This window comes from Sander lucioperca, chromosome 12 (genome assembly GCF_008315115.2).
Source record: "Sander lucioperca isolate FBNREF2018 chromosome 12, SLUC_FBN_1.2, whole genome shotgun sequence".
NCBI classification, from domain to species: domain Eukaryota; kingdom Metazoa; phylum Chordata; class Actinopteri; order Perciformes; family Percidae; genus Sander; species Sander lucioperca.
Genome location: NC_050184.1, coordinates 7,304,168 through 7,322,842, shown reverse-complemented (window position 1 = coordinate 7,322,842; position 18,675 = coordinate 7,304,168). Strand labels below are relative to the sequence as shown.

The window sequence follows — 18,675 nt, the reverse complement described above, 5'->3', positions numbered from 1 at the left end:
CGTCATTCCCAGTTGCGGCTTCCGAGTTCCGAGGTAAATATAACCCCCCAACTCCTTATTGTCGGTTATTGGCTGGAACGCTGGAACACTGTTTGTGTATCTTTCGTGGTGCAGGTTGGCCAGTTTGTTTTTGTTGCCGTTTGAAGAGCCTGGGCTGTCTACAGAGACCGTGTTTTTTTACAGTGTGTTCAGGGGACCGGCAGCTAGCAGATAAGGAGATGTTTGCCGTATGTGACAAAAAAATGTTGTAGCCTAAAAAACGCGTGACATTGCTTAGAGCACCTTTAAGGAGCTGATGGAATAACATTTCACGGGAATCGTACCTTGTACAATTTTATGTGACAAATAAAAAATATTGATTGGTTGATTAATTGATTGATTGAGTGATTGATTGCATTAACTGATTGATTAGTTGATTGACTGAATAAGCCAAGAACCCACCATGATGAGTTTCCCACTGCTGACCTATAATTAACATTTTACAAGCAGATGTTGGCATGCAGAAAATGGAAATGCTGACATATGATGTGAAACCATGTCTGACTTCTTGAGGTAAATAGGGAGAAAAACAGGGAAGGGAAAAAGCAAGGTAGAATTCTGTAGAATTATTATATATAATTATTACTAGGAAATACTATAAGTTTCTTGTTGGGAAAACCTGGGAGGTCCAGAATGGATTTTTATACTGGCATTGCTAATGAACATGAAAACAATACTCCTGTGTGGCAGCAGCAATATTTGTTAAGATCAAATGGATTATAAACTCCAAAACAGTAACTCTCCTGCCCAAGGGTAATAATGGGCCGGTCATTTAGGCCTGGAAACTGTTGCATGTATTGATCCTCAGAATTGATATGAGCATTCACGTTTTAAAAATGTTCTAAATATTTCTTCTGGTCCATAAGCACTGACCTTTTAATCTCTTACGGGGCATGTTAAGCAAACATCTTTATTATTGAACTTTAGAAGCGGTACCTCATCATCTTTGCCTTAGGACAGGCTGTGATTATTCCCAGACGGACTCTTATATAACAGAGGTGTGTTTATATGTGACACTAAGATTATTGACCTATAATTTATAGGTCTTTGCTTAATCTTATTTCCACACTTTGTCCACCATTAATGTGGCGTGCTGTTAAGTGTTGCTGAATAATCTCTTGTAACTCTCTTAAAACAAGACAAGCATAGGCCTATTTTATTTTACATGTTATGCATCAACAGGAACTCAAGTGTAGTAGTTCTTCTCAGTGCACACGCTGTATTGCTGCATTTGACAGACGTGGGTATGTACCCAAGCCTCTCCAAAAAGTTTCTTGTTATACTGGCATTGCTAATGAACATGAGGTAAACAACTTAAGTAGTTTAATGTAGTGTATAATACAATGATAATAAAGTGAGTGATCTAATGAAATGAGGCCTGCTATTAGGTTTCATGTCTCAATTAATTTGTATTGCCTTGATCAGCTACGCCAAACCAATGTATCCATGGAGATTTTGTACCGTACATTTATATTCTTGACTACATTTAATGTAAGCAACCATCCATGGCCATCATATGGGCTCACACTGCAACATAAGATTCACCAGACCAGGTCCTTCACAGAAAAAAAAACCCAGAATGATACCTTGAAAGCATTCATGCATCATTTGACCGCTATACTACATGCAGTCAGCTTTCTGATAGCATTCTGTCTCCACAACTCTGGTCAGGAGAAGGAAAACAGAATATGGTCTTCATTTATATGGAATTCTCTCTTGTTCCCAGCTTGGGGAATGTGCCAGAGAATTGGGGTATGGCACAAAACCATAGCCTTGGGGAATTTGGGAAGGAACCAGAGGGCAATCATGAGTCAGACAGATTTAGGTTAACTGGATTCCTAAGTAGCAAAGTACAAATCCAGGACTGCTAGTGTATGTGCCAAGTAAGTGTGTTCGTGTTTTCTGTTTAAATATACAGTTCTTCAGTTCTCTATGTATGTGATGTATACCTCAAGCTCAGCAGGTAAGACTTGATCTTTTATATATCTTCTTCCCATTAGTTCATCTTTAGATAATTATTTCCACATGTGGTGGAGAAAAATGAGACGTGAACATTACAGGTTTCCTCTGTGACCCCCTGTTCCAGGCTTTTATGGCAGTCTGGTGTTTGATAGTAATGATCTCCCCCAGGAGGCAACATAAAATGAAATGAAAGGAAATTGTACTTGAGGCTTAGTGAGGTAAGTTTGTTTTTATAACAGCACAACAAGATCTGACAGCTGTAGGTACACCCTCATAAAATCTCCTGCTGGCCTTTTTTCAGTTTTCCTATGTGCACAAAATATCCCCTTCAAATTCCCAAAGGCGTTCCCATTTGTGTTACACACTCTCAGTGCTTTGATCTATTAAATTGAGTTGAATTGAATTACATTGGATTTTATTAATTAATTAAACCAAGATTAATTCTTAATTTAACCAACATTTCATCATAATTACCCTTGAGTGCCAGGAGCACAACGTGGTTCTCATCTGATTGCCATTTTATATCTGGTTGCAAATCAGTCACCATACACCGCTTCTGGCTCGCCCAGGCCTGAACTGCAGCCATTATTAGCTTTTTACCTTAAGTCTGGTCTTCAGTAAGAGAAACACATGCTAAATTTGACTTATGTCAGGTGCTCAATTCCTCAACAGCATTCCAGTGTTAGTTTTTTGGCCGCATATTTAGAATCATCGTCGGGCGGCATGACCTCCTCCATGTCTGACAGATGAGGTGGTGTGCCTTGGATTATAAACTTATTTTCAACTCCTGTCTTTCCATTTTGAAACAGGTGGATCTATGCCTCATCTGTCCATAACAGTTAGTTTCAAAACACTGCAGATACAGAGTGCAACCTGGTATTTGGAGTTCTTGTGAACCTTGGTGTCTTTGGCACACCTCCGCCTACATCCCAGAGAGTGTTCTTGATCTGTGGGACAGGTGGTCCAATTCTAGCATTCACTATGTCGGTCCACCATGGTCTACCAGGTCATTCGCAAATTGCTGAGCTCACTAGTACTTTCTTAATTCTGAGCCAAAGAGTTTGATTTGGACACATCTAATATTTTGGCTGATTGATAAATTGAGATTTTTCAGCCTCACAATGAAAAGCTTAATTGCCATTGACACTTATTTAGTCGAAAGTTGTTGAAACACAACAACAGAATCCAAAGCCACTGCAGACCTTTGTGAGTGATGAAGAGAAATACACCTGCTTAGAGGCACTTTAGCAGTCAATCATACTACTACATTTGGGGTTTCTAAGAGAAAGAGAAGTACATAAGCTCCTTTGAGTCTGTGCCCATATCTGGCCCGCCGCCCAAATGCCTCAAAATGCAGATGTAGATTTCTGTAGTCATTAGTCACAGAGAAAACTTTCAGACAATCACACTGAAAGTAATTTGTCTGACCTTGATAAATGAAAAGACTGACTTGAAATTCAATATATTTATGTAAACTCTAAAACTTGACATAGCCTATAGACCCTTTGCACTTGACGTCATGCTCTACTCGCGCAAATTATGAACGCCATGACGGACGGCGGAAGAGCTATGCTGTAGACGGACAGCAAGCCAAACGCGTACGTGTTTGCTCATATAATAAAATGGTTATTTCTTGTTGTGCGGTGGGCTGTGCCAATAGACAGGGTAAAGCCAATATATCTTTTTATTGGATACCGTTTGATGGGGAGAGAAGGCAGCGATGATGGGTTGCTGCTATCAGCCAAAAGGACTGGCAGCTCCCAAAAAAAGATTTGACCGGGACAGTCCCGATTTTGAGTTGCGTGTCCTGAGTCCCGACAAAAGCCTGTTGGGACGCTAAAATGTCCCGGTTTACACCAACCACTATGAAATTGTCCCGGTTGTCAGCGATTACATAGTTTGTGTGTCAGTCAATCGTAGCAGTCTGCGTCTGCGTAATCTGTGCAGCCAGCGTTACAATGTATATTTGTAAACATTGTTGCAATCCCTCTTCTTATCTGTCTCGTTTTAACCAGTCCCTCCAGGTCCGCTGGAAAGTTTCCAGTTTCCAGTACTTTCCAGCGGACGAGCGCTGGGTGGTTTGTGCATTTCAAAAGCATGGAGATTCCGTTCAAAAATGTAGGTCTCCTTTGTCAGTTCGCCATGTGTCTACCGGGCACAAATGCTCCCATTGAGCAGATCTTTTCGCTCATTAACAACACATGGACTGACGAGAGGAACCACATGACCATTCCCACCTTAAAGGTGCTACTTGTCACACGGGCCAATTTTGCTGACACCTGTGCATAATTTCACAGTAGTCTTTCAGCCAACAAATTGATTCTTGAGCAAATTCACTCCTCTAACAAATATACGGAATGAATGTTTCCAATAGGGAAGCTATCAGCTCTATCAAATGAGATTACATTTGTGTGTGTGTGTGTTGTTGGTTAGAATAACACTGGTAACACTTTACGGTAAGGGTACATGAATTATCATAAATTCATGCATGAATTAATTGATGTAGGCTATTTATTATTATTATTATTATGTAATTATGATTTATGTGTTACTGCATTCCTTAATATCCCATGAATCATCAGGAACTGAGGTGTTCATAGTCTGTCATTCATGACCTCATACATGAACAACACAACTAAAGCATTAGGTAAGGTGAACTCATGTCAATTCCTGATGATTCATAAGATATAAAGGAATGAAGTAATGCACAAATCATGAATTAATTCATGCATAAATTCATAATTCAGCAGTTCCAAATAAATTGTTTAGTGCCATGCAATGAAAAATACCTTTTCACAAAGTTTTTCACAAGTTCAGTGGGTGCATTTTCCAAAAGAATGCTTTAGTTCTGAAGAATAAAGTTGGTCCCACACAAAACTCACTCAATGTCTTTTAATATTATTTCTTAGATATGTATGCTACATACCAAGAAAAGTCATGAATATTAACTGAGATACCCCATTATGTTGTGAGCAGTAGGCCTACGTGTGCTGTTGGCAAAGTTGTGTCTAATCTGTCTGTGTCTATGTCTGACCTGGGCTGGCACATGTTCACGTTAAAAAGCGTGTGTGTGCACGAGTACTACGGTCATGCGCAAAGTGTGCCTGTTTAGTTCCGGGAAATCTGGTCACCCTATGTAAGAGAAGAGAACTATAAGTGCTTGAGTATAACTAATGTAGTTTAAATACAATCCAGGCAATTAGCCGCTAAATTAAACAATAAAGCAGAGAAGAAGGTAAGGGTCGGTATCCAATCCTGTGATCTCCAACTTCTCCAAATACCGCTCTTTGTGAGCACCTACCAGATGCCCTAGTTCGACCGATAATGGCACGACAACTTATTGTTCAATAGAAGAAGCCATAAAGAAGAAGATAGTATTATCATTACAGTTTATTTAGTGTTATTTATTTTAAAATGATTGAAACTAATGAAACTTTCTGCTCGTCTACTACACTGTTTAGCTTGTGCTTCCGGTGATTCTGCCGTCCGTCATGGTGTCGTCACGTGGTCGTGTTCGTTGCGTCCTTTTGGATCCAATCATCACTAAAGTGTACAGTATATCATGCACGAGCATTGACTGTCTGTATTTCATGCACGAGAGACAATAAAAACAGAGGGAATGGTCAAAGTTGTTATATTGACATTTAAGGTGTATTGATTGATTCATGACAGCAACTCAGAGGAGCATGTCGCTGTAGCTGGCATGTCGCGGGAAGGCTTGATGTCAAGCCCCGCCCACATCCAAGTCAGCCATTGGTTTTTTACGTCACGCTGCTTTAAAGTGCCCATATTATGAAAAAATCACTTTTTCTGGGATTTGGGGTATTATGTTGTGTCTCTGGTGCTTCCACACACATACAAACTTTGAAAAAAATCCATCCATGCTGTTTAGAGTGAGATACAGTTTCTGAATGTGTCCTGCCTTCAGTCTCTGGGTGAGCTGTTCAAAATCGGCACGGCTTGTGACGTCACAAGCCGAAATGAGCAGGCTAACCGCAACCATTAGCTCGTAGCGTTAGCGTGCTAACGCCAGCATGCTACCTCGTTCTCAATAGCAAAGCACTGCTACAACACACACAAGTTCACCATAATCTACAAAAGAACTACTTACATGTGCGCCCTCATTTAGAAGTCTCCCAGCTAATCCTGCCTTGTAACTGACCGAAGTTGTAGAAACAGCCTTTCTTTTACTGTCTATGGAGCTAGCTAGCTGACATGATCTACATCTGAGCTACTGCGCATGTGCAAGTGCAATCAAAGATAGTACAGAAGAAGAAGAAGAAAAGAGGTCTCACTCTGTAGCTAAAACAGAGACCAGGTGAAAAGAGGATCTGCAGCAGTGAGAGAGAGCACTGCAGTACAACAAAAATATGGTGTTTTTTGAAAATTAAACCATGTAAACCTATTCTGGTACAACCTTAAAATACAATTATGAACCTGAAAATGAGCATAATATGGCTGCTTTAAATCCCCGGGCACTTGGCGAGGGAAAGTTTCTGAACTTGGCATTGGGTGCACACAATGCGAAGTCCAGAAACTTTCCCTCACCAAGTTTGACATTGACTGCTGCTGTATAAGAAGAACGCGGCTGGCTGTGTAGGGCAGTGGTCGGGGAGGATGGGTGGGCGTTAACATACAGGACTTACAAGCCAGGGAGAGGAGTTGGGGAAAATAAAAGACTTTCACCCGGGAAATATGTGTTCCTTGGGAGAGTTTTAATACAAACCACAATCTTTTCCTAAACGTAACTAGTCGTTTTGGTGCCTGAACTTAACCTATTCTTGGGTAACTGAACCACTAACTATCGCTGACCTGACGGAGCACCACGACCAGCAACTCGCGGTGCTTTGTACCCAGCGCACAGTCACCTATTCTGGGGTAACTATACCACCAACTACTGCTGAACTGATGGAGCACCACGACAACACAACAGCTAGCAAATGCCGCTCTGTAGCGGCCGTCCGCAATAGCGTATGGGGAGTGATGTGAGCAATACAAAATGGCTGACTTGGATGTGGGTGGGGCTTGCCTTCCCCCGGGCTGCAGCGAGACGTACTTGGCAACTCATGCCCTGAATAACATGCAAGAAAACATTCCACCTTAAAAGTTGACGGTAGCGGCGGCGGTAGCTTTTGAGTGGTGGTTAAAACAATTTTTTATCAGTCTAACGTTGTACCTATTGTCTATAACTAGCTGTCTAGCTAGTTACCGTTACTGTTAACTGTTAAAGATGAAAAGGCAGCAACATAAAGTGTGTCGCAGCTCGCTGGGAAAAGGGCAAATGGGGTCCAAGTCTGACCCAGCTCTGTAGACGATTTCCAGAGCAGCGTGGAGGAGGGACCGTAGACTGCTCATTCGGCTCATTTTCCATTACCAATGCAGCATGAAAGCACGAAGGGACGAATTGTTAGTAGGCTAACGATAGTTACGTTATTGTAACTCCAGATTCTATGAGTATAGGCGTAGCCCTCTAAGCCACGCTATTGGGTTTATCCCTTCGCGCATGCGCAGTGGTGAAGATTTTCTTTCCCGCCCTAGCGTGCCGCTCGGGCTTCAACTACACTGTAACAAATTGCTGTAAAAATACTGGATATTTTGCACAGTAGTGTACCATTTTCCATTAATACAGTTGAATACTGTAAATTCTGATGTCTTTGAGGAACAAAATATTAACGACAAGCTCCTGTAAAATATTACGTTAAAAAGCAGTATTTTTTTTTTTACAGCAAGCTACCTATAATCTTACGGTATAATATAGTATTTTTTTTTTCTTTTTCAGTTAACTTTAAATCAGACTTGATCTTTGGTCTGTTTAATAGTTCATCTGAGCAAAATAAAAAATTAAATGAAATTAAAAATAGGCCTACACATCAGTGTTTTTATTTGAGATTGAGGACACAATAACAAGAAGTTAGTTTTCATCCGGACTCTTAAACTGACAGCACCAAACTGGATGGAGCACTTGAGGCATCACCTGCTGCTTTCCGCACCGTTCTCTCGTCAACTGCGCAGCTCACCCTCATCCATCCTGTATGTGCATGTACATATCTACATAGGCTACACATATATGTGGGACGCCGCTCTCCTCTCGGAAACTGACAGCGCACATAAGTCGCTCACTCGCTTGGCTGACGTCAGGGCAAGTAGAAGCGCCGTTTTTAGGGACAGCAACCTGAGAGAGGCTTGTGCCAAGGGCTCGAAAGGAGGCTTCCCCAGAGCTCGAAGCACCAGGGCCAGATCCCATTGGGGAGTGAGAGAGCGCACGGTGGGTTTTTGTCGTCTGACCCCTTTCAAAAAACGCTTTACTAGGGGGTGTGCCAGGTCGTTATCTACCAATGTTTGGAAATAAGTCAACACGAGAGGCAGGGGACACGATATAGGGTCTGTTTCCCTCTCCGTGCACCAGCGCTAGAAAGCGGACCAACGCGCCGCGTAACACGCTGTTGTGGAGGGGGCTCTCACGCTCTGAATAGTGCGCACCACGGCAGGAGGCAAGCCTAACCTCTGCAAGCGTTCCCGCTCAGCAGCCAGCCCCACAGTCGCTGGGTTATCACCGGGGGGTGGGATATCGCGCCGTCCAGCTGTGACAGGGCGTCCTCGCGCCACAGCAATTGCCAGGGGGGACCCGCCAGCAGCTGGACCAGTGTTGGGAACCAGGATGCGCTTGTGCGCTCCGGCGCCACCAAGATGACCGACAGATTCTCCTCCTGGATGCGTTCCAGGAGACGAGGAATCAGAGGTACCGGGGGAAAAGCATATAGGAGGGTTCTGGGCCAGGGGTGGTGGGAGAAAGCGTCCACGCCGAGGGGTGGATTGTCCCGTGCGCTCAAGGAAAACCACAGAGCGCACTGTGTGTTTTCTCGTGAGGCGAACAGATCCACCTCCGCTTTCCCGAACCTGCTCCACAGCTTGAAGCGCGGCCAGAGTGGGGCCCGTTTGGACGGCGGTTCCTGGGAGTAGACGTGACCGCTCAAGAGGCCGCGAGTGGGGGCAGGAAGCTCCACCGGGAGCGCTATGCCTCTCTGGTCCGCTGCCTTTTTAATGATGTCCGGCAGGTCCAGAAAAAGAGCCTTGGTGGTGGAGGGTGGAGCCGCCTGTGGCAGAGGGGACGACCGCTGAGGCGGTGCCCCTGGCCGTTCTGGAGACGGGGAGAGCCGTAGTGGAAAGACATCAATCCCTGTCTCATGTTCCAGTTCTCCCAGCGGGGAGGAGGGAAAACCGGAGAGGGAATCGTCATTCGGGGGAGACGAGTCATCGGACCCGTGCCCGTCGAAGACGCCCTCTTCCAGCGGTTCCAGGGCGTCGACGGTGTCACGTTGGTCTGCCCAGCTGCCGTCCCCCTCTCCGTCGACCTCAAAAGCCAGAAAAGCGTCCGCCCGCCGTTGAAGCTCTTTAGAAGGCAGGCGGGCGCAAAAAGGGCAGGAGGCGTCGGAGGTGAGAGCCTTGCCGGCGTGAGAAGCACTGAGGCAGGTCTCGCAGCGGGGGTGGAGATCCGGCGAGAAGATGTAGCCGGTCTCGCAGGAGGGGCAGGAGCGGACGCCGCTGGAGCCGGAGGTCTTCATAACCGTCTTCATAACTGCTTGCTGAAGAAAAAGTGGGAACAGAGCTACGGGTCCGCTCTGTTTATATAAAGTATTTGCGGACGTAGTTGAAGCCCGAGCGGCACACTAGGGCGGGAAAGAAAATCTTCACGACTGCGCATGCGTGAAGGGATAAACCCAATAGTGTGGCTTAGAGGGCGAAGCCTATACGAAATAGAACAGTTAACGTTAGCTTGTTGACTCCGCCGTGCCCCCACGCCCCTCCTGTCACAGAAAACAAGCCGAACAAAGCTCTCACTCTGGCGATAGCAATGTATTTTGTGTGGTTGAAGCATTAAGTCGTTAAATTTGACTCATTTAGCGGCTGGCTCTCTGTCTCGTAATGTTATCTCGTAATGTTGCTCGTTTGTCTGTTACTGCAAAACCCTGCAAAACCTCACCTTACGTTGAAATGGCAACTGTACACATAAAACCCATGCAGCACGTTGATTTGAATGGGAATGGCCTTTCTATCCATTTTATTTCTTATCTAGGCTATGGAACAGTGCCTTAGAAACGAGCCTCAACGTCACCGTGCACGTGAATGCGCGCGCGTCATAGGAGCGCTCCAGTACTAAAACAAATAGCAGTACACCCCTGCCCATAGCCCCCCCTCCTAAAACAGATAAAGTAATACTGCAGATGGACTGTGGAGGGAAAACAATACTCCTGTGTGGCAGCAGCAACATTTGTTAAGATCAAGTGGATTATAAACTCCAAAACGGTAACTCTCCTGCCCAAGGGTAGCCTAATAATGGGCCGGTCATTTAGGCCTGGAAACTGTTGCATGTATTGATCCTCAGAATTGATATGAGCATTCACGTTTTAAAAATGTTCTCAAAACATTTCTTCTGGTCCATAAGCACTGACCTTTTAATCTCTTACGGGGCATGTTAAGCAAACATCTTTCTTATTGAACTTTAGAAGCGGCACCTCATCATCTTTGCCTTAGGACAGGGTGTGATTATTCCCGGACGGACTCTTATATAACAGAGGTGTAAATATGTGACACTAAGATTATAGACCTATAATTTAGGTCTTTGCTTAGTCCACCATTAATGTGGCGTGCTGTTAAGTGTTGCTGAATAATCTTTTGTATTCTCTTAAAACAAGACAAGTATAGGCCTATTTTATTTTAACATGTTATGCATCAACAAGAACTCAAGTGTAGTTCTTCTCATTGCACACGCTGTATTGCTGCATTTGACAGAGTGGGTGTTCTGGTAGGCGTGGGCGTGTACCCAAGCCTCTCCAAAAACCTTTTACCTTTGATTTGGGCTTTTAGACGGAGAAGTGACTTGGAAGAGCATCGTTGCTTACTTTTTGCTCCACAGAGCCCCTATTCCCCTTCCCAAAGCACACTTTGTTGTGTGACTGCAGAGCAAACCGCCGCTTCCTCTCACTGCAAAGTGCATGTTCCCAGGTAGCCTATGATTTATGCCATGAGGCGAATAGGCCTATGAAAGGAACCGCGCGACAAACTGATCCGTTATTTGACATCTGGACCGCATGAGATGAGCTGCACATGGACATCTACACTGACGTTGATGGATTTTCACTCGGTGCTGGTGGGAGATTAACTTGACAAGTGCGCTGCATCCACATCGGGCTATGATTAATTTTGGGAATATCTGACATGGCAAGGATACTATCCATCCTCACGAAAATCATGCTTCTTAAAATTCTTGCATTAATTCTCTTCAAAGGTACGTTTGGTGTCGGCAAGGTACAACACACTTTTAATATTTTATTTCTCCAATGTATTCATGTAGGCCCATTCGTTAATTTATTAGCCTTTTACTTATTTATATTTATAACATGTTTCTTGTACTAGGTGTCTTGACGTCCGACGACTCGGTCACATCCGAGGTCAACCCCGGGAGTCTTCCAGTCTCCAGCAGGGCGTCTGGCTCCGGGAGAGCCATGGGTATACAGCTGTCTGAGGCAACGGAGGCTAAGTCCAGACCTAAACGCTGTACCTGTTATTCTTACAAGGATAAAGAGTGCGTGTACTACTGCCACTTGGATATCATCTGGATCAACACTCCCGAGTAAGATATGCTTTGTTACTAAACATGTATAATTCTCCAATAATCCACCCGGACGTGATTGTGCAAGCATGTTTTGCAAAAATGTTTTTTTTTTTTTTTTTTTTTGTCAGTGGTGTTTAAGACTGGTAATTAAGAGTATTTAAAAAGCAGATTGACATGTGGTTGATTTGTGAATTGTTGCAAGTCACGCCCGGTAAATGCTTCCCTGTGGCGACAGACGCAGTCATGGTTCAAGTGATGGCAAGCCCCTGCCAACAGAAACTAATTCGCTCTGCAAGGTCACAGTTTGAAATCAGAAAGGCAGAGGTTATCACAACTTTATTTTGTCTCCAGTTACTCCTTTTTCACCTTCTCACCCTCTCAGTATAACCCATGAGCCATAATCTCAAGGGTTATTATGTCCATGTAATATAATTACTATTTAAGAGATGGTTAATATCCATGTTGCTGTGTTTCAGGTTCAGGTTAAAAAACAATTGTTATTCTAAAAAAGAAGAAGAATTTGATTAAAAATAATAATAATAATAATAATAATAATAATAATAAGAAGAGACTAATAAGAAGAGGAAGAAGAAAGTATGTACTTTTTTTGGCCAAACTGAATCAAATAGTGGGCATTATACCAGTAACAGCTGTTTTTTTATCAAGATGGTTGTGGCACCATGATCCAAAGAATATTACTTTGAATATGTTGTATATTTCATTTGCATTCATGTCCCATGTGCATCAAAGGCAATAGAAAAACAAAATATATGTTACAATACATTCTGAAGTAAAGTCAAGTTTAATTTGTATATATCACATTTCATATGACAGGCTCTATGCCTGTCATATGAAATGTCAATGCCCAATGCTCTTTAAAATAAAAAGCAATACATGACAAAAACATATAAGATAAGGACATATAAGATAAGAATGAATTACATATTTAAAAACATATACGATAAAAAAAAACACAAGATAAGAAGGTATTACAATTAGAGATGTTCCGATACCGATACCAGTATCGGTATTGCCTCCGATACTGCTTAAAATGCTGGTATCGGTATCGGGAAGTACTGGAGTTAATGCACCGATCGAATACCATGTAATAAAGCCCTAAAGAAAATCTACGTTAAAGTAGTTTATTTATGTTCTTTTTCCGTTATAACTGACTGTCAAACTGGATAATAACAGAAAGTTCTGTGGCATTCCTTGTTTGTGTTTGTTCATGTTTTACAAAGAGTTCAACCTTAGCCAGACTGACAACAAAGATAGAAATCATATCACATCCATGCAGGGATAGTAGTATACAGTTGTTAAAACATAATAAAATATATGATACACTGGTATTGGATCAGTACTCGGTATCGGCCAATACGCAAGTTCAGGTATCAGAATCGATATCGGGAAGCAAAAAATGGTATCGGACCATCTCTAATTACAATGAAAAGGGAATAAGATAAGAAGATAATATTATTATTAATATTATTAATATTATTAATAAAAATACATACATGCTCTAATCAAAAATAGTCAAATCCTCTCAATATAAGCATTCTCACGTTTAAGGCAAACATGAACAAAGATAACTGGTCAAGCCTCTTAGGCTTGATCCGTGAAGATGTGAGAACATTAGCTACTGTAAGTCCCCTATCATGAGCTGAGCAGTTGAAATACTATCAATCGTGAAGGTTGTGAGGCGGAATGGACAGAGAGCAGAGAAATCAGTTGTGCAAACCTTATAGTCTACATGGGTTGGTGAGGTCATCAGTGTAAAGTTGTTCTAAATTTTAACCAAATTTTAACCTTTTAACCAAACCAAATTAATTAATAAAAAATTAAAACTTAAAATTTAGATGAATTAACGTTTTGTTTAGAGAGAGGCAGAACTGGCCTGTGGCATAAACATCTTGCTTTGTCGTGTATGGACAAACACAAAGGAAGGCAGCATATACGATACGAAACAAGTTTTATTGTCGGCCAGGGCTGAAATTCTTATTGCATCCCTGGGTAGCTCATATAAGAAAGAGGACATAGACATACATACAGACATACATAAGATGAATAACACCAAAGGACATACATGAAACATTACCACAAATGACATAAACACACAAGTAAGGAAACAAAGCATACATGTATAACAGAAAATGACATGAAGATACACACAGACAAGGTCTTGGAGACTTGTAACCCTGAATAAATATTGCACTTAATGTAGCTGGTTTAACAATAGGATAGATTGATGTATGAAAGAGTTTTTAAGTCTGTTGTGATTGAAAGAATGAACTAACTCTAAAGCGTCTGTTTGAAGGCAGAAAATCTCCAATATATATATCTGATAATCTCTGTGCAAAACATGTGAGGAGTCATTTGAAATGTTCCTGGCCAGTCTGAGCATACTATTATTGTGAGATTCCTGAAAGGAGTGTGCTACAGGTATTTGTATTTAAGGTTGATAATTCTGTGGTTTGGTCCTGGGACCACCAACACAGTCATGTTTTGATTACCAAAAGCCAGTTCCCTGCCCTGGCCAGAGGTATGCCAGTTGCACATCATGGGTTATGTTGGCTCTGTAGGTGAATGGAATGGTTCATGGAACCATGAAAAGTGAACATTACCAGTTGGCATCATTACAGTGAGTAGCTGTTTTTCACACGTGTGCTTAAACAAACTGTGTTCAATATGTGGCCTAGCACACCGCAGATTGGTAGCAATACCATGAAATATAATATTTACACCTTTCATTTGTTTTGCCACTTTCTAACTGCAAATTAAAATACTTGGCAAGACAGTAGGAAAGCATTCCTTCTTCCTCTTTCTTCTTGTGCCAAGACTGCTGTTGGCTGTTTAAGCTAAAAAGCAAACTTTATTACTTCTTAGCAAGTTGGGACAAATTGACATAGTTTGAAGACTGAGTGAAATATTGACAGAAACCACAACATTAATATAAATGTGCTCACATTGTGGAGAGCACTATGTTCCTGATAGAAAATAAACTCCCCAAAAATGCTTTGGCTCTTTAAAGCTAAAGTTTTATAGTCTCAGCATGGAAAGTAGAAGATAGGGTATCACCTTTCTCCTGTAGTAAAGCACCTCAAATGCTCCTCGCTAGACTGGGGTTTACCTTCCAAGTGTCAGTTTGTGCATATTCCTTCTTCTCTTTTGACCTCTCCCCTGTACTACAATTATAATTGAAGTGATTTTACTCAGCTTGCCATATTGTTTAAAAGGCAGGTATCAAGAAAAAAAGCTTTTCTTCTATCGTCCACCAGCTAATGTCAGCATTTCCAGACCCTATTGTGATACATGAAGACACTTCAGACTGAGTCTCAATCAGATAGAGATGATATCAATCAGGTAGAGTCATAAATAGACAGTCTGCAGGATTGGCAAACATAGTGGAAGTGGCAGCTATTCAATCAGATACAGGCAGCAGGCAGTCTGATATAATCTGGCAAATATGGTGGAAAGCCATTTATATATTTAATGCCAATGGATCTTTTATTTTAAATGTCTTATGAAAACAGACTTGATGGATCAGGGCAGTGTTTTTGCCCTGATTGACAGACCTTTCTCTCAGCAATAATATGCACACATCTGGGATGTTCTGACTGGTTTTAAAACAGATTAACCTTAATCTTTGGCCTTTATAGCTTCTAAAGCCACAAACACATTTGTATTTTATTTATTTAATTTTTTGATTTTACAAATTACATCTCAGATTGTCAAAAATAGATGAGGGGCAAAAGGACAAGATGCAAACCTGGCATTAAGCATTAACAGCGGTATCCAGATGGGAGGATTAGGATTAGAAATGTCAAGTATACCGCCATGGACTCTCTGACTTTTGATATAATCTAAGTTATATTTCAAGTTTATGATTCCCTTTCAGAGACTTTCTGGCCGCCTTTATTTTTTCAATACCAATACCCAACGGTCACTTAACAAAAAACAAATGTTCAGGCAAAAAGACAAGGTAGATTCAGTGAAATCTCAAGTGTTTCTGGACTATCATATAAGACTTAACACAGATCCTTCAAATGGCTTTTTTACTTTTCAGAAACCATATTGTAAGTTCATGTAAAAAGAAAATGTTCTGCATAGATTGTGAAGCATGCATCATGTACTTGCTTTTCATTGAAATCTAAACAGATCTCTCACTCTATGGTGTGAAAAAGGAGTATATATGACTGCTGGCTTGAGGGCTACTAGAAGATATGTCCACGCTTGAGCACTCTCTAAAGCTAAGAATATTTATTATCTGTTGGTTTTCTCTGTCCATAAGAATGTGGTTTATCTCACCATGTATTATTATTGAAAAAAATGGCATCTGTTTGTTTTACCTGCTCAGACGCACTGTGCCCTATGGAATGTCGAGCTACAGAGGACCTAAGCGAATCAGACGTGCTGTCAGTGGACAAGCAAATGAACGCGAGGGGGCAAAGACTCAGCGCTGCATTTGTGCCATACTTGACGCAGACCCTGAGTGCCATGATTTTTGCCTGTCATGGTCAGTGTGACATTCATTGGATCCTTCTTAGTCCTATTAGGTATATTTACATCACCACATCAAGCTAATTATAAGTGAAGAGTGAAATGAATTAACCATGATAAACAAGGTTTCTAATAATAAACAAATCACTGGGTTAGCCCTTTAATTTTGCAACTTTAATGTGAAATGTTCTCTTTAAAGCCCCCTGCAGACAGTGCCAATCAGGAGTCTCCACAGAGTCCCTGGTCCTGGATGACAGTTTGGAATGGACCCTTCCCTACTCTTCGCTCCCTCCATTCTCCATTTGATGCTCTTACCTCCACAGGCACACTCACATTAAAGGAAAAAAAACTTTGGAGTTTGAAACAGACATTCCTCAGATTCAAGACTATTGGAGCAAGTTCCATCATGCAGAGTCATTTCAAGAACTCTTCATCAAATTCAATACAGATACCTGGAGGCTATTGCCCTTTTGTTCCCTCCTGAGAGCAGCATGCGGGTTACTTCCACCATGATAATAATAATAATAATAATAATAATAATAATAATTTATACTTTATTAATCCCGCAAGGGGAAATTACATATAATAGCCATTGTCCTTGCTTCTGTCAAGTTTGATTAGACACACCCTTTATATCCACACCTGGTTATGTTGAGGACTACACTTGACTCTCTCTTTTACAAGAATGAGATAAGCTTTTATCAACCTATAAGGGACAACAAAGACGTTTCTAATGACAATGTTGGTAATCAAAAGTGCCACAAGCAGTTTTGTAAAGTAGGAGCAATGAATGCTATTGTGATATCTTGCCTTTAAAAATATCAAAATGGGCAAAAAAAAAAGGGAAAGCTTTTGGCCACTGGTGTTATCGGGCATATTATTGAGCTTTGGTTTATGAGACTATGTACAGTCGGTCTGGAAAGCATTAACACCCTGACAGTTTGCATATTTTGTTCATCTCATTTCTTTCAGCCATATTGTATCGTTTGTGCTCTTTGCAACTGAATTATGTTGTGCTTTTACCTCACCACCACTGGTAAACTCAGCTTTAACTGGAGTGAAAATATTGAACCATCCACTGTTGCACTGGGTGACATGTTCCCTCATCACGATGAACATGGATCCTGTAGTTTATTTCGAGTCAATCCCACATATATTGTCCTTAGTGGTGGAGAAGGTATTCCAATCCTTTACTCAATTAAAAGTACTAATATCACACTGTAAAAATACTGTCACAAGTTAAAGTTGTGCATTGAAAATGTAACATAAGTAAAAGTATGTAAGTATAATCAGGAAAATGTACTTAAAGTATTAAAAGTAAAGTACTCAATGCAGATGAATGGCCCCTGTGACTGTTATATATTATATCATTGGAATATTATCACTCATGCATTGACGTAAAAGCAGAAGTTACTACTACTACTGTTGTAGTTGTTGAGGTGAAGCTAATCTATAAACATTTTTTTAGGACTGCAATTTATGATTATTTCCATTATGTATTAATTGGCTAATTGTTTTCTCGATTGATTGTTATTAATTCATTATTAATGAATGAATGAATAAATGTCTTTTGTATATACTGTTGGGTAGTTAATTTCTAACAAAACATCATATTTTATGAGTTCTTTATATGTTTTATGTGCAAAAATGAGGGTTAGGATGATACAGTATATGATACTACTGTTAAAATTATAGAACATATTTAGGCTACAAAATAAATGTGGCAACCTCTGGGCCTGAAAAGTGAAGCCAATGTAGAAGTCCCTCGATCCTGCATTCTTTCTAATGGCCAGCAGTAGGCGACTCTAGTGGTTGCAAAAAGATGTCCAATTGTAAAGAAGTCTATGAGAAAATAGTCTGGATCAACTGATGTACATTTCCAGGATAATTGCCTGGGGACAGCCGGCGCCCTCACCTTCCGCTCTCAGTGCATTGCCGTTCCTCAAACTCTGTTTGCTTCCGGAAACAACAACAAACTTTGGAATAGCACTGAAAATGTCAAGTTCTAAAGAAAATTTGGATCGTGCAACAAAGCAGACCTGCTTGGTTCTTTCGTGGAATGATTGTAAAGATTTACAAGGAATATGGTTACGGCATTTACTATCTAACTGGGACGTTTTGGGACCGATTGGAGAGCATTGCTATGGATGAAGTACACACAGCGATACACTGGTAAGAGAAAATGACATTTATTAACCATGTATCCAGCTAATTTAAATAGCTCACTTTACTGTATTGTGTGAACAGTTAACTTCATTTAATATTGTATGTGACGTTTTCTTTTGCTGAGTGAAATGTTCCACCAAAACAAGTTCCTTCCCGAGACTGTTTTGCAGAGCCACTCTCTCTGCATCCGGAGCTTAGCGCCGCCCAAGATGATTGTGATTGGTTTAAAGAAACGGAAAAAACCCAGAGCTTTTTTTTCTGCTACCCCAGAAAATATGTGTTGAGACTCTACTCCACAGCGCTGTGGAGATACGTTTGGCAATGCGAGACTAATGAGAAAATGACCCTACTTCTCACTTGATTTATTACTTCAGCAAACATGTTCCTAATGAGTTTAT

The 18,675-nt window shown here is 41.2% G+C and overlaps 1 protein-coding gene across 2 annotated transcripts; it reads left to right on the top strand.

The window, feature by feature from the left end:
• The first annotated feature begins 10,778 nt into the window (after positions 1-10,778).
• edn3b (endothelin 3b) lies at positions 10,779-16,623 on the top strand. Of its 2 annotated transcripts, none has more exons than XM_031286851.2 (4): positions 10,779-11,287; positions 11,416-11,632; positions 15,969-16,167; positions 16,311-16,623. In XM_031286851.2, the coding sequence occupies exons 1-3, from the start codon at positions 11,218-11,220 to the stop codon at positions 16,135-16,137; spliced, it is 456 nt and encodes a 151-aa protein (XP_031142711.1). In that variant the 5' UTR covers positions 10,779-11,217; the 3' UTR covers positions 16,138-16,167; positions 16,311-16,623. The 2 variants fall into 2 exon arrangements, with proteins under 2 accessions (XP_031142711.1, XP_031142708.1); XM_031286848.2 differs by having other exon boundaries at positions 10,784-11,287; positions 15,969-16,127.
• The last annotated feature ends 2,052 nt before the right edge of the window (positions 16,624-18,675 follow it).

What these genes read in the sequence shown, in the direction of transcription:
- edn3b (XM_031286848.2), top strand. Translation starts at nt 11,218, where the DNA reads ATGGCAAGGATACTATCCATCCTCACGAAAATCATGCTTCTTAAAATT. An exon ending in TGCATTAATTCTCTTCAAAG is followed by an intron (nt 11,288 to 11,415) that starts GTACGTTTGGTG and finishes TTCTTGTACTAG; the next exon opens with GTGTCTTGACGTCCGACGAC. An exon ending in CATGATTTTTGCCTGTCATG is followed by an intron (nt 16,128 to 16,310) that starts GTCAGTGTGACA and finishes TTCTCTTTAAAG; the next exon opens with CCCCCTGCAGACAGTGCCAA.